Source organism: Meriones unguiculatus, chromosome 8 (genome assembly GCF_030254825.1).
Source record: "Meriones unguiculatus strain TT.TT164.6M chromosome 8, Bangor_MerUng_6.1, whole genome shotgun sequence".
Taxonomy (NCBI): Eukaryota; Metazoa; Chordata; class Mammalia; order Rodentia; family Muridae; genus Meriones; species Meriones unguiculatus.
The window spans coordinates 33,798,110-33,811,814 of NC_083356.1; the positions used below are offsets into that span (position 1 = coordinate 33,798,110).

The 13,705-nt window shown below is 46.9% G+C and overlaps 1 protein-coding gene across 1 annotated transcript in view; it reads right to left on the reverse strand.

Annotated features, from left to right (window-relative positions):
* The window catches only part of Tg (thyroglobulin), a 186,370-nt gene that overhangs the window by 155,178 nt on the left and 17,487 nt on the right, over positions 1 to 13,705 (reverse strand). The window contains exons 11-20 of the mRNA XM_060389330.1: positions 13,099 to 13,338; positions 10,863 to 11,000; positions 10,433 to 10,513; positions 9,808 to 9,920; positions 7,843 to 7,945; positions 6,747 to 6,947; positions 4,079 to 4,288; positions 3,380 to 3,534; positions 3,003 to 3,159; positions 841 to 1,056 (exon numbers count right to left, since the gene is read on the reverse strand). Coding sequence (XP_060245313.1) covers positions 841 to 1,056; positions 3,003 to 3,159; positions 3,380 to 3,534; positions 4,079 to 4,288; positions 6,747 to 6,947; positions 7,843 to 7,945; positions 9,808 to 9,920; positions 10,433 to 10,513; positions 10,863 to 11,000; positions 13,099 to 13,338 — 1,614 coding nt within the window. The remainder of the gene's footprint in view (positions 1 to 840; positions 1,057 to 3,002; positions 3,160 to 3,379; positions 3,535 to 4,078; positions 4,289 to 6,746; positions 6,948 to 7,842; positions 7,946 to 9,807; positions 9,921 to 10,432; positions 10,514 to 10,862; positions 11,001 to 13,098; positions 13,339 to 13,705) is intronic.

Consider the following 13,705-nt stretch of genomic DNA (forward strand, 5'->3'; position numbering starts at 1 on the left):
CTTGCAAATCCACACTGCCATGTGTAAAATCCACAGTAAATACTGCTTGAGAAAGGTAAAGCTCCTGTTCTCTGTGCTAGGATGGGGATGTAGCTCAAATCCAGTTTGCAACTTGGCAAAGATTTCAGAAAGTCTATGTAGGTTTTGTGTAGCAACTGACATAAATAAGGGGGGAAATAACAGAGAGCATCTCCCTCCAGCTCAATAAAACACTCTCCATCTCACTCCATGTAGGAAGAAAGCTTCCATCTCATGAAACCCTTGGATCTTTGATGATGGAACAATGATCCTCCACCCTACCCACACACCACCACACCCCTATCCCTATATGGTTAGAAAGAACTAAAATGAGATTGTAGAGAGAGCAAGAAGAAACTGACACATCTTTCATTCACTTTGTAGCTGCATTCCCATGAAAATGGTCTTCAAAGATGTTCATGGGCAAGAACAAGAACAACCAAGTCAACCTGTAGCAGGTCTCATCTCCATGAGCAGTAGAGGGGGCTGGCAAGTGGCTACTGTAGAGGTTGAGAGGAAAGACATCTTGCCAAAATAAAACCAAGAAGTGTCAAGCCAGGATACAGAGAAGACACTGACTTTCTTCTCACAGTGATCCCAGGGTTCAAGCTGAGAAAGAGCTAACAGAATGGACAACGTCACACACTGGCTTCTTCCTCCTGCTGAGCCTTATGAGTGATAGTTAATGAGTGATTCTCATGAAAACTGGACAGTGGAAAATACTTATTGACCAAGGCACTGATGATTTCCCTGGAGCTCAGCGGCCTTTCATATGGCTTCCTGAAGTTCTGTACCTGAGTCTAGAGGAAAGTGGGTACCTACCACAGCCCAGAGGGTCCTGACTGGTGGCTGAGACTCTGTAGAATCCTTCCAAGCACCCAAGCTGAACCCTGGGAGAAGTGGCAATGCGGTCACCATTGAGGAAGTACAAGGAGGTGTCTGCTAGGAATGTCTTCGAGTCCAGATGAAGCTGGAACTTCCCACTTTGGATCAGATCTGCAAAGCGCCCAAGGAGATCCTGGCCAATTAAAGCCCTTTCTGTAAGACATAGAGGAGGTAGAGGTCATCCCACTGTTTTCTGGAAGGGCAGGGACAAAGAGGGGGTGAAGGTGCTTAAAATATCCTGGGCAGAAAGGATACATAGGTATCACAAAAATCTCTCATTAGATACCAGGACAGACCGGGCTTAGAAAAGGTAAGTGGCTGGCCTAAAGCCACATACGCAAATAAAACTCTAACCTAATTCTTAGGTTTTGTGGCACCAAAGTAACCATCTTTGTACAGGATATGCATTACCATGAGCTGGGGTGCACTATGGAGGTGATCCACCACCTCCTCTGAGTTTAAGTGTGTACATCTGCTCCACAGGCCTAGGAATGCTTTGTTTGCATATGGGAAGGTTCCCAAAGGTTGGTGTATGTAAAAGGACCACACACAAGAAAGGCACAACCTTCTATTGGAAATGTCGCCTTTACTATTCTGCCTTATATGGAGGGAGCTATGGCTTTCCAAGTGAAAGCAGAGGAGTGCCATGTAAGGACCTCAGGCAGACCTCATTGTGCAGAAATCACCGATGCTGCAACCTGACACTGGCAAACTAGACATGGCCTGAAGCCACAGTCATCACTCTCTTCACATCAAAGCTGGGACAAAACATCTTATGATTTTATGATAGCAAATACTCCCAAATTATCCAGGCTTTCTCAGAGGAAGGCTAATAGAAATTCCTGATCCATAATGCCAGGTAGATTATTGTCAAGGTGACATCAAGAAGCCAAGAGAATGACAGACTTAAAACCTGCCTCCTGGATTTCTATTCCTGTCACGTGTTTTGAGAGATTTCTGGTCAGAGAACAGAGGTCAAGTTTCAGGTACTCTGGGTAACTCTGGGTGTCTGTCCACTGCATTACAGAGGGAGACAGTAGTGTAACCTCCAGCCCCTACTTAGTAATGTGCGGACTATTCCCTACCCTAGCAGAAAGTGCAGAGAAAAGAGGGGACACATTCATGGTAGTTCTCACACGATCCACTCTGCCCTTTCTTCTTTGGGCTTTGTGGTCTCTCTGATCGTCCCTAGCACAGCTGTTAAGGTTTAAGTGGGGGCAATGCGCTGAGGTGGTTTGTTAGTGGAGGTGGACAGTCTGTAAACTGTAAGGCAGTAAAGACTCCCTCTCTCCCCCCCAATCGCCCTTCATATTATGTTTATCTCACCTTTACAAGAAGGCTCCAGGCTCTCTATTGTCTATTATGCTACTTACCCCTATTGACTATAACTCTACCAGCTTCTACATACTTTTTTAAAAGACAGAATTTTTGTTATTAACCTTTGAGACTTTCATACAATGTAATTTGATCATATCACCCAAATTCTTCCCCTTAACTCTTCCTAGATCACTCCCACCTCCTACTTACTCCCCCAATGTTATGCCTTTTGTTTTTCTAGTAATCTATTGATTATCTAGTAATCTATTCAGTCTGTGCTGCCCATAGGAGATGGCTCAGAGGCTTCAGAGTATTGGCTGCTCTCGCAGAGGACCAGAGTTCAAATCCCAGTGCCCACATTGGGTAGGTCACAACCTCCTGTAACTCTAGTTCCAGATGATCTAAATTGTACATACTTTTTAATAGACAGCTAGCTCTTCTCAAGGACTAGATACAATCCTCCCTGAGTTGTTATGAGGAGAGATGAGGCCTTACCCACTTTTGTTGTAAGGAAGCCTCAATTGATGAGGCTGCTCAGCTTCTTCGAGACTGATAGACATACCAAGTACAGCCAGGTGTGGTGGCACACACCTTTAACCACAGCACTCAGGAAGGCAGAGGCAGGCAGATCTCTGTGAGTTTGAGGCCAGCCTGGTCTACAAAGTGAGTCCATGACAACCAAGATTAGACAGGGAAACCCTGTCTCAAAAAACCAAACCAAACCAAAACAACAACAACAACAAAAAACAAAATCCCAAATATACCAGTATAGATAAACATACCAATGCTGTGCAAATCTGGAAGTGAGGCCACTGAGATGTCCTCAAGCTGTAGTTTCCACGTGACATTCACCCCTAAACGCTCTGCAGTTAGACATGCCACCTGTATTGAGGAGTTGTCACAGACAGTGCTGGAACCCAGTGTCCCAAATGCCTTCACCTGCATGGAGAGGGAAACCTTGGTTTAGGGACATAGAACAAGAAACTGCTGGTATCAGGCATGTGTTGGGAATCTGAAGGGGCCTATGTTACTTCCTGTAATCGCCCACCACCCTATTTCTGAGGATTGGGTACTGAAAAGCCTCTTCCCAACACGAGTCTCTCTGACAGTGATGCTAAGTTCGGCCCGAGCCCTCATTGTGGGGAAGGCTGGCACATACCCGGATCTCACAGAAGCCACGGGCTGTCAGCTCATCCAGTATGAAGACCTGGAAAGCCTGCAGCAAGCCGGAGTAGTCAGCACTGCACATCTTGCCTGGTGGGAGCAGGAGCTGGAAGTGTGCTTGAGTTTGCATGGTCTGCCACAGCTGAGGCCCTGCAGCCAAGCACAAGAGGTCAGTGGGCTGGGGAGATAGGTCTATAGATTTTTTTTTCCTGTGGATTTTCCTTGATCCACAGTCCCTCCTTGTTTAGCTTAAGCACAAAGCATTGCTTTTTTGTACTGACATCCTAAGATACCCCATACTTTCTGGTTCAGTGCACTAACTCTGAGTCACTTAGCTTCCTCACAGCAAGACCAGAACTGCTTGAGCCTCTAAATCGGCCTCTACATTCCTTCTTCATAAGGATTCTTATGCTCCTCCTGGAAAATCTCCCATACTACTTTGCATATAAACACTACCATCCGACATAATTAAGCAGGTTTAGGGGTGGATGTTCTTTAAACTATTCAGCATTCAATGAGGAATGACTTTGCCTTATTTTAGCTAGGGCCACCCTGTCATAATCGAGAGATGGGTCACTTAACTTGTTCAAAACAAAGCTTAAACCTTTTCTGGATGACAACCCTCTACAAGCCACAGTGCTAGCTAGCCCCAAGAGGAAACAGAGTGCAGGGCAGTGTCACCACTGCTTCTTACGCTGGCAGGCTCGGGGTGGTGGCAGGGTCTCCCAGCTTTGACTCTCCAGGCTGCAGATCAGTGATCCTGGTGGGAATGCACTCTGGAGGCCCTGGTGGCAGAACAGCTGGCACCGCTGAACTGCAGTCACTCCTGGGCCAGATGCTGTCTCACAGAAGATCACTCCATCAGCCACATCTGACCCAGAGAAGGGCAATGGACACTGCGGGCCTGAGGGGAGAGAGGGAGAAGAGTCAGGAACACCTCCTAGGTTTCAGCCCAGCTCCTGCCTACCTTTCTTCTTCCCTTGATTGTTTCCTAGGCGCTTCTTAGTTGTGTCCTTCCCTGTCAAGGCTTGGGCCTTACCCCTCCTTCTATGCCCTCTCGCTGGATAAGCCCACCATCTTTCACTTTCACCAAACAGCCAAATAAATAAATAAATAAACAAACAAACAAATAAATGAGACTTGCAGCTGCATTTCCAGCTATGTTACAAAACCAATGCACCATCATCCTCTTTACTTGAGACTCACAGCCCAGCTGCTGTCCTCCATGGCTCCCCTTTAGCAGCTCTGAGCTCGAGGAGTGGCTCCTATAGACACTCTGTTCTAAGCCACAAGTGTACCATGGTGCCAGTGAGGCTGGGCTCTGCCCTTCCTAAGAGTTCTTGTCTACATTTGTTCCCTCAGTGAGACTATAGTCCTCTGCATGAGATCCTCAGCACTGTTCTCCTTCCTCATGTCCCTCCATTTCCACTGCCAAAGCTGGCTATGAGATCTTGATGCCTTGTGTGCCTGCTGCCTCTGCGTCTCACTCTCCATGCTCAACTATGGAATATCCCATGGTGCTCTGCAGCAAGGAAGGACCAGGCCAGGGGAAAAGGAAGAAGGACAGGGTAGACTCCTCTTCACGTCAATCACCTGTCTCTGGGTGATATACTTCTATCTTTTCTCACAAAATGTCTGCAAATGAAGTATGTGAGTCTTAGGAGCTATGGTGGTTTGAATAGGAATGGCCCTCATAGGCTCATGTATTTTGAATCCTTGGTCATTAGGAAGTAACACTATTTGATAGGGATTAGGAGGTGTGGCCTTATTGGAGCAGGTGAGGCTTTGCTGGAGGAAGTGTGTCACTGGGGGTGAACTTTGGGTTTTCAAATGCTCTCTTTTATGAGAGTTGTTGAGATCATGATATCTCTCCACAGTGAAGGAATAGTGACTAAAATGGGATCCTTTTTCATACTGGCTTTAGTTTCAAGGTAACTCAGCAAGATGGGGCCCATCCTTAGGTCCTCTAACAGCTAAAGACCCTAACTCATGGAGAAAGTGACTTTTCTGTCATAGCCCTACAGAAGGACAAGTCATTTCTACAATGCCCAGAGAAGGCAGCAGTCCCTATGAATGTGACCTTGGAGGTAGAGAAAGCCAACAGTTCTTTCAAGAACATCAACAAAACTCAACATGTATTTACTGAGTGCACTGGTAACTGCAATGCTAAAGTCACGTATGAAGATTGTCCTTACTGTTTTTACTGGTGACACTAAGGAATAGTGTCACTGGTAACTCAGACCCAGAGAAACTAAGGAACAGAACAAGTATGAGGTCTCCAACAGAGAGTAACAGGGATGATGTATAAATCTGCCTTTGGTACCCTAAACCTGAAATGTTTGCATTATGTTCTCTGGCAAGTCAGGAGCAGAAAGCTTTGAAAACTCAGAACTGAGCCTGGGTAACCTCAGGCTTCATGATATGAAGGCTCTGAGTTTGTTCCACCCTCTTGGGTTTGAATGAGCAGTGCTTCCTGGCCCCTAATCAAGACCAAGATCACAGAGCACTCCAGGATTCTCTAGTAACTTGGAGAGGTGCTAGTCCTCGTCTATACTTAGTCAAGTTTACTGACTCGTCTCATTACTGCAGGGATCTGAAGAGGTCATCTCCCCTCAGGATGTGTCCCAAGCCAGTTTCCCCTGTGTAAGACAAAAATGGGCTTGTAGGCCTGACAACTTTGGCTCTCCAAAGATTTCTAGTGCAGTTCCGTGGCCCAGGAGCAGGAGGACACACTTAGTAATCAAGGCTAAGGTTAAGCTCTTAGCTTTGTGTCCTTGACCAGAACATTGCTTTGTTTCTTTGTATTTTGTTTGGTTTGGTTTTATTTTGTTTTAGACACAGTCTTGCTATGTCTGTCACCCAAACAGGCTTCAAACTGGTAATCCACCTGCCAGGGTGTGTTGGGCTTACAGGAATCGACTCTATGGCAGGCTTTTAATGAGTATATTATAAAAACATAATACTACAACTCAGTATTCTAATATGTGTTCATGTGATGTATATCTCAGTATTTGATAGTAATTATAAATAAATAAAAATAATTATAAATAAAAACGAACAAGCTGTCACCTCTCTAGATGACAGAAACATGAGGTCCTCATGAGGTCCTGCAATTGGGATGCTTCTCCTGATTGGGGACAATAGGGAAATCCAGGCCAGACTCCACTGAGCTATAACAATAGATTCCTGAGGTACCAGTTTCAAGCCTAGGGTATGACTTTTTGGAAGTGCACATACCACTTTCCCAGCACATCAATTAATTGTCTTGATATCCTGCCCATTCCTGTTCTGACAGCCCAGCATCTCAGAGACCCTCTGCCTAGAATAGCTTAAGACTTTCAGCCTAGCAGCTGAAGACTTACTCTCACAGGCAGGCTGGGTGCCTACCACACGAGTCCCAGGCACTTCCTCTCCACTGCCAAGGACACACCAGCAACTGTTCTGGGTCAAGTCACACTGCACTGGGGAGAAGCCCCCGTCCTGTGCCTCACAGTCTGGAGTGTAGCCAGGGCCGACTTCTCTGGACAGGGCTGCACTCTTGAGGACCTCACAGAGGCCTGGGCCTGTACAGAGACAAGTGAAGTGAACCATGCTCTGACCTTGCTTTCAGCATAGGCACAGCTGCCATATCCCTCCCTGTTACCTCTGCCATACTAGGCCAGCTGCTTCTGGGTCCCCGGGGTCTGTGCCCTGTCTCTCCCATTGCCTACCCCAGAGGGCCTCAGATCCTCAAAGGATATTTCAGAGGTGAGCCACTAGAGAGAAGGATGATAAGGGTACTATATGAAGCCATGGACAGACCCAAGTCAGCAACCAGAGGCCTACGAAGCCTTTCAGGAAACTACTGGAGGTCTGTGAAAATCTACTGAAGAGGAATAGGGAGGGATAGATACCTTCTAGGCAGTTGAGTCACACTGAACAGAAGTCTGAGAGACAAAGAGAGACAGACAGAGAGAGAGAGAGAGAGAGAGAGAGAGAGGGAGAGAGAGCAAGCAGTCTCTCTAAGTGCTAACCACACTTTGCTACAAGATCTCAGTTGCAAGCAATGACAAAGTGAGAGAAATGAAAAGGGCCACACAAAAATCTAATGTGGGAATCCTGTGCCATGCCAAAAGCCCAGGGTTGGCCTTGGGAACATGAGCACATGAAACAGAGCTGTGGGGTCAAGCAGTGTATGCGGTGCCCCAGAGGTGTATAGCCACTAGCCCCCTAAGTACCAGCACTCCCATAGGCAGGGACAGATGCCGAGCAGTGATAGCCCCTGGTGCTTCTTGGTTCCAGAGCACAGCCAGCTCTTGGCTACACTGGCTTTTCTGAGATCCTTCAAGGTGGGAAGAGCACCTGTTCTGTAGATGAGAAAGCTTAAGCACATTTGGATCAGGAGCTGTCTCCCAGCCGTGAAGGTGGCACAGCTGAGTCTCTGCTTTAGGACAACAAGGGGGAGGGATGGTTACTCACACTGAGCACTGTCATTTGTGTTTGGTAGCATCACTTCTCCTGAGGCTGGGTCCACACACCAAGCTCCTGTTCCTGCTGTCTGCTGTCTGGTGTACTCTCCTGTCTGCAATAAAGCCATGCTTATTTCACTACATGCAAGGTTTTGCAGTTCACTCATTGGTGGGAGAAAGTCTTGCAAGAATGTCCTAAACAACCAGTGAGAATTTCTCCAGACAAAAAAAAAAAAAAAAAGATTGTCCAGGCAGGGCCCACTGCCCTATTCAAACTTTATGGCCACGCTCTGACTTGTTGGTTACTAAGAAAAGAAAAGTTGTGCCATGTGAGATCAGGGAAAGCTGAGTCTTCTGAGATGTGAGGTAGTGGAGAAGTGTCCCAGAGCTAGAGAGTAGCAGGACTGCAACATGCCCACACCATCGATCTCCACACTGCCCAGAACCAACTCCACACATTCCAGAAATTACTTTTAATATGGAAGCTCAAAGAATCCCTAACTGTAACTAATAATGCAGTTATGCCCTAAGACAGTGACCTAAGTCCTATCTTTTGTTGGGTACCCACAAACAGGACCTATCAGTGTTGGCTCCTCCTTGCCTGTCCTATCCTGAGTCAGCAAGGTTTCCACACCTGGCACTTGAACTACCTAAGTCTCAGTTTCCCAGCCTAAAAAGCCAGGAAAATGGACTAGATTGATCCTTTCTTTGTGTGTGTGTGTGTGTGTGTGTGTACATGTGTTTATAGATAATACAAAGATGCATTTATGTGTGCATAGAGGTGAAAGGCTGCTGTTCTTCAGGTGTCATGAACCTAATACTTTTAGCCAATATATATTGGCTTGGAACTTCCAAGTAGGTTAGCTTAGCTGGCTGGGAACCTTGGGCATCTACCTATCTCTACTTCCTCAGTACTGGGATTTTAAGTAAGGCACTATGATGTTCAGATTTTGCTAGATGGATTCTAGGGAAGAAGCAGAGGTCTTCATGTGTGTAAGGCAAGCACTTTACATGCTAATGCATCTCTCCAGGCCTGAACCCAGAGCAGTTTGACTCTAGGAACTCCTTCAGCAGGGAAGTCCCCTGTCCTGCTTCTGCAGCCCAAAGCCCTGAGCTCAGAGGCATGATCTGGAGAAAAGCATTATCCAGCAGAGTGTGCTGAGTGCTGCGCTCATGGCTGCCGTTTCCTGGCTTTATGCTATGCTATAGCTGGTCTACAGACAATGATGTTAATAACACCCACATTTACCCAACATCCCCAGGAGACTCATAAACACCTTCATCCCAGGGGAGTCACAGAAACCACAAGCACTCGCTTTGCATCATTCTACACAGAGAGATCAGGTGGCATGCCTCTGGCCACAAAACTGCAGAGGTAAGATTCAAATTCAGAAGGACTGAGGGCGCCCTATGGAAGAAAATTAAAATTGAGAATACTAGGTTCAATTCATTGAATCAAGTCTAGCTCTCAGTTAACTAACAATTCTTGGAAGAGAATGGAGGCTAAAGATTCAGATATCAGTTTGGGTAGTGAGGATCTTGGATGTTGTTTTACTAGTATTGTAGCTGGCAAGAACCTAGGTCACATGCCAGAACCACCCTCTCTGCCTTCAGAAGCCATAGTCCTGCATTTCCTTTCTCAGGAGAATAGTTGTGCTAGGGACATTGGGCTAGCTGCTCTCCAGAGAAAGGTGAGTTGTTAGCCGAGATCAAAGATTAAACCATGTTGGCAAATTTCTCTACAAATTAATTAATAAGAGGACCTCATTCATGGAACCCCATGATAATAGTGATATTGGTCAGCATTACATGTCTTTATGAATTTCTGTGCTGCCAATTTCATCCAAGTTTTTCCTGTGAGTCTTATAGTAAGATGAATGAACTAGAAATCTAGGAAGTCCACCTTCAGCCAGAGGAGGCCAGTGTCCGTGCCAGCTTCCTTCCTTGTCTCCTTCCTGTGTCCACAGAAGCTCACCTGCAGGCAGGCGGGTATATACAGATCTCTTGGACGTGGGTTTCTTTGGGGTCCAGCCTGTTTCCATGCAGAAAGTAGCCCATTGGCTCGGGATAGCTCACAGCTTGTGGGGCCTGTGGGAGAGAGGGGCTATGAACAGATGGCTGTGGAGCCAAGGGAAGGTGGGCAGCATCGGCTAACCCCAGACTTTAGACCAGTAGATATGTGGTTCACAAAGCTACACCCACAAGAGAGGCAGCCTGAAATTCATAGACACATGTGGGGTGTTGGTGCCTTTCAGAGGTCAAGCAGGCCACTGATGGTTCAGGAGTGACCTTCAGTAGGAGGCTGGGCTGCAGAAATACATGTGAGGTAGTGATGTAACTACCAGGGCAGGGCACAGGGATCAAAGCTAAGCTCTGTGGCCTGTCTTGGCTCTTCCTGGTACATCCCCAGTGAGGGCACCAAAATGGAAGGCCTAAAGTGAGCCCCAGAACTGGGACATAAAAGAAATCGGTCCAAGGCATTCTCGGAGACTGGTCTAAAGGACTAGAGTGTAGAGTCCCCCCTCAGTTGCATGACCAAGATGAGCAGCATAGATGCCATTCTAGGAGTCAGACTGAAGACTCCCGTGGGCTTTACTTACACTGGGGCATCAGTGAGGAGCGTGCTGCTGTCAGTGAGTCTGGGATAAACTCTCCCTGCCCATCCACACACCAGCAGTGTCCTGAAAAAGAGCCACACCCCATAAGTCCAGGAAACATGCTGGGGACTCTCTCAAAACTTCTGTTTTGCATTCATAGCAATGCCAGCATGGTAGCCTATCTGGCCAGGAGCCTTGGCTAATTCTGTTCACAATCACACGACTTAGCATCCAACACTCCCAGCAAATGAGCATTTCACCTCCATGTTGACTGGAAGACCCTGCTTCTCTTACACAGGGGAGACAACTGGTAGTAGAGAAGGTAATGGCTTGTCCTAGTTGCTAAAGAGGGGCCCAACAATATGAACCACTTGCCTCCCACAGTAGGACTCTTTCCTCTAAATATTCAGCTGCCTTCCCAAAGTTTCCTTACCAGTCCCAGCATGGCATTGCATGGGCTCCCAGCCTCCAAGAATATTGCACTGTGGCACATACGGCCCTGACCACAGAAGACTGGCTGCTCCATCAGACTCTCCCAGGGAAGCACGGAGACTCTGATAGAAAGTCAAGGCTAGAGACGCAGGGGAGAAAAAACAGAATGTGACAGCTGCCTTGTGTGCTCTGTCCTGAGATAAGCTGAACACATCTCTCTCTGAATAGCCTTCTTAGAACATGACAAATGATCCAACCCAAAATTTTGCTTAGCCTCTAGGATAACCAGAAGGCACTCAGCATATCTTCCCAGATCTTCCTATGACAATGAGCTCTAGACTGCATTTGGAGGACTCACTACATCTCCGGTAACTTCGTAGAGAGTTGATGAGGCTGGTGAGTGGTTCCATTCCCAAGGGATGTACTTTACTCTAAAGAAGAATCATAAGGATCCAAAGGAATGTTGCAGATATTAGGTGTGTCAACCTTTTGTCACTGGGCCACACCATTGTGGTCTACAAAGTTCAGTCTCAAGAACTACACAGTTGAGCTACCAAAATAAGATTACATATGTGTCTCATAATGCTTTGAGTAAGTTTATGGGTTTTTGTTGGGTCCCATTCCTAGTTATCCTAGAACACATGACGACTAAAGAGCTACAAGTTGGACGTGCCTGGAAAGGTTTGACCAAATTATTTACATGGATTTCAAGTACCAATGGGGACAAAATTGAGGCAGACAGAAAACTACTTAGCCAAGGTCTCACAAGATATGGAGGACAGGCTTTGGCCACATGTAGTTGACACACCACAGCTCTCCCACCCTTTCATGGCTCCTCTTCTCAGTGCTAACTGCCACTCCATACTGATCTGTTTTGTGTATGTTTTCCACTTCTGGGCTCATATTTAGGATTCTTGGTACAGAACCGGGCTCACAATGTCTACTGAAAAAAAAGTCACTGGCCTAGGTATGATGGTGCCCACCTGTAATCCTAACTTCTGGGGAAGCAGAGGCCAGAGGGTCTCAAGTTGCAGACTAGCCAGAGCTATAGAGTGAACTCTGAGGAAAAGAGAGAATAAAGAGCAGCAATGTGAGTGATGAGCAGGCCATGGGTGTAAAGAAAGGCGAGAAAGGCAAAGAATGTGTTTTAGCCTCCAGAACAGTTGTCTGGTGAGGGAGAGGGGCAAAACCAGATTGATTTGTGAGATCCTTCTCTGAGGTTAGAACAAAGACACCATTCCCAAGTCAACACCAGATACCATCAGGGGAAGGCGAGGAGGTTCCAGCTTGTTGCAGGGAATTCACTTTGACATCACATAATTGTTATCAGGGAGGAGGGCAGCCCAGACCCCAAGACCACTGAGAAAGGGTGGGGACTCAGACAAGGCTGAGAGAGAGAAGGATCTCAGATTCTCTCAAGGTGGGGCTCAATGACAACTCTTTGGGGTTAGAGCCTCTTGCCAGAGCAGGCTGTAGGCAGATGAAGGACACTGTCTAAGCCAGATCTTGGCACTGACTTCACTGGAACACTGCACTGTAACAGCACTGACTGCAGCTGAGCAGGGCACAGGTAACTAATCATATGCGCTAGGCTACTAGGCTTCCTGACCCAGCTTCCATAGTTAGCAGATGGGTGAACCCAGGCCAGTGACTAAGCCAGGTTCTCTACGTAAAGAACCATAGTTAGTATTGTAGTTTTGTTCTGAAATTAACACAATTAGAATGAACACAATGGCCCAATCACGTACTTGGCATGCAAGTGCCTGGTCACAGGCTAGGTTTAAGCACTATGTGGCTATTGCTAGGGCAGAGTACTATGTTCCTCTGTCACATTCAGAGATGACACAAGCCTTTGGGTCCTGCTCTCAGAATTCCCTGAGTTCACATGAGCAATGGGTCCTCAGTAAAGTGGTCATCTTCCTTCTCCTTTCCCACAGCCTTGGGCATAAAAGGCAACTTTAAGGCTAACCAAGGGTTGAGGGCATATGGGGCCTTTTAACAAGACTGTGGCTTTATAAGGACTGCAGGGGCATCTGCATACAGAGTATGAAGGCCCACAGTGTCTCTGTTGAAGGATCACAGACCCTTTAGGGAAAGCTTTGGAGATGGTCACAGGACCACTCTGTCTTTCCAAGAACCTGGCAGCCCCATGGCAACCAAGTTAAGTTCTGGAGAGTCAGTTACAAGCTCTTGCTTCCCCCAAAGAAATGGATTGAGACTTTCAACACAACACTTACTGGACTGAGCAGCCAAATGAATGGCATATTCGCCCCCACGTAGAAACTTCTCAGAAAAAGCCTCCCGGGATAGGTGGAGGGGAGGAAGACCAAGCTCTTCATTGGCCAACTGGATTCCCTTGGCCACTAAGAAAGTCTCTCCCAGTGGAAAGGAAGAACCATTGGAAGCTGAGACAATCTCTTCTGTTTCCTTAATAAACTTCATGACGCGAAGTTTCACTTCCTCACAGGGGCCAGGACCTAGGGCGGCACAAAGAGCAAAGGTGGATTCAGTCACCAGGTCTTGCTCTTCTTGCCTTTTTCCTTGACCCATTCAGTCAGCCTTTGTGGGGAAACAGGCAGAAGATAGGTGCTATGCAATGTCCACACCATGCCAGACTCCTACTTAGTACATTCGCGGGATCTAACTTAATCTGGTTCCACTTGCTCCCACAAGCCCAAGTTTCATTTCATGTACTGTCCTCACAGAGGAACAACATCATTTAGAAAGGGTTTAAATTGGCTTATAACTCTAGGCCACAGCCCGTAATTGAGTGATGTTGAAACAGAAACTCAAAAGGAACACGAAGTCAGCCCTGATATGTCGCACAGTACAACCTCTGACCAA